This window comes from Meleagris gallopavo, unplaced genomic scaffold, assembly GCF_000146605.3.
Source record: "Meleagris gallopavo isolate NT-WF06-2002-E0010 breed Aviagen turkey brand Nicholas breeding stock unplaced genomic scaffold, Turkey_5.1 ChrUn_random_7180001869295, whole genome shotgun sequence".
Lineage (NCBI taxonomy): Eukaryota > Metazoa > Chordata > Aves > Galliformes > Phasianidae > Meleagris > Meleagris gallopavo.
Window position 1 is genome coordinate 797 of NW_011134312.1, and position 953 is coordinate 1,749.

Below are 953 nucleotides of genomic sequence, written 5' to 3' on the forward strand. Positions count from 1 at the left end.
CCCAGTCGGCCATAAGCCACGCCCTTTCACCTTCAGGCCACGCCCCCTTCTGTCAGACCACGCCCCCTTCCCTTGATCCCATTCATTCCCCCATTCATTACAATGGGCGTTAAGCCAAGATCTTAAGGCAAGAGGCTAAAAGGTTGTTAATCAGCCCAGCCTAATTAACAACCTCCTTCTCCAATGACCCACCCACAGCGTTAATTAATTCTTCCTTCGTTAATTAACCCCTTGTTAAATCGTCGTAGCTGGTTCACAAGTTATGGGGCTTAAGGGCGGGGGCTGTTAATTAGGAACCTCCTCCCCACGGGCTTAATTAGCGATCCAAGTAGCCAGCAACAGCCTAGCCTAATTAACAACCCTCCATGCTAATGACCCATCCCGCCCAGGGAGTTAATTAACCCTTCCTCGTTAACGAACGGTGAACTCACTGTAGCCCATTCCCTGCACGAAGTATTTGAAGGCTTCCGTCAGCTTGGCCGGCTGTGGGGGCGGGGCCAAAGCTCAGGTGGGCGTGGCTTAGCATAGACCACGCCCCCACAAGCCATCAGGCCACGCCCCCTCTCACCTGGCGAAGTTGTGGTTGGCCGCCGCCGTCCGCCATCTATATAAGGAAAAAGGGGCGGGGTTAGCTGCTAAGGGGCGGGGCTAGCAGGAGGGCGGGCGTGGTTTAGAGCCAAGTGGGCGGGGCTTGAGGAGGGAAAAGGGGAGGGGCTTCGGCTCGCCTTTAAGAAGGAGGTCTGGGTGGGGTCCAGCATGGCGTTGCACTCCACCTGGAAAACGGCGTCACTTAGCCCCGCCCACTTGCCCATATACGGGCGTGTGACGTCACGAGGCCCCGCCCACCACCGTCAAAGCTCACCACCGCGTCCTCATGGGGGGAATTGTCGCCAACCACCAACAGCACCGGGCACCTGGGGGCGGGGTGAAGGGCGAAGGGGGCGGGGTTAAGT

The 953-nt window shown here is 57.9% G+C and overlaps 1 protein-coding gene across 1 annotated transcript in view; it reads right to left on the minus strand.

The window, feature by feature from the left end:
- Positions 1 to 385: 385 nt before the first annotated feature.
- The window catches only part of LOC104916072 (protein NDRG2-like), a 4,023-nt gene continuing 3,455 nt past the window's right edge, over positions 386 to 953 (minus strand). The window contains exons 3-6 of the mRNA XM_010727038.3: positions 863 to 914; positions 726 to 773; positions 569 to 604; positions 386 to 483 (exon numbers count right to left, since the gene is read on the minus strand). Of these exons, the coding sequence (XP_010725340.1) occupies positions 412 to 483; positions 569 to 604; positions 726 to 773; positions 863 to 914 (208 nt within the window). The 3' untranslated portion in view covers positions 386 to 411. The remainder of the gene's footprint in view (positions 484 to 568; positions 605 to 725; positions 774 to 862; positions 915 to 953) is intronic.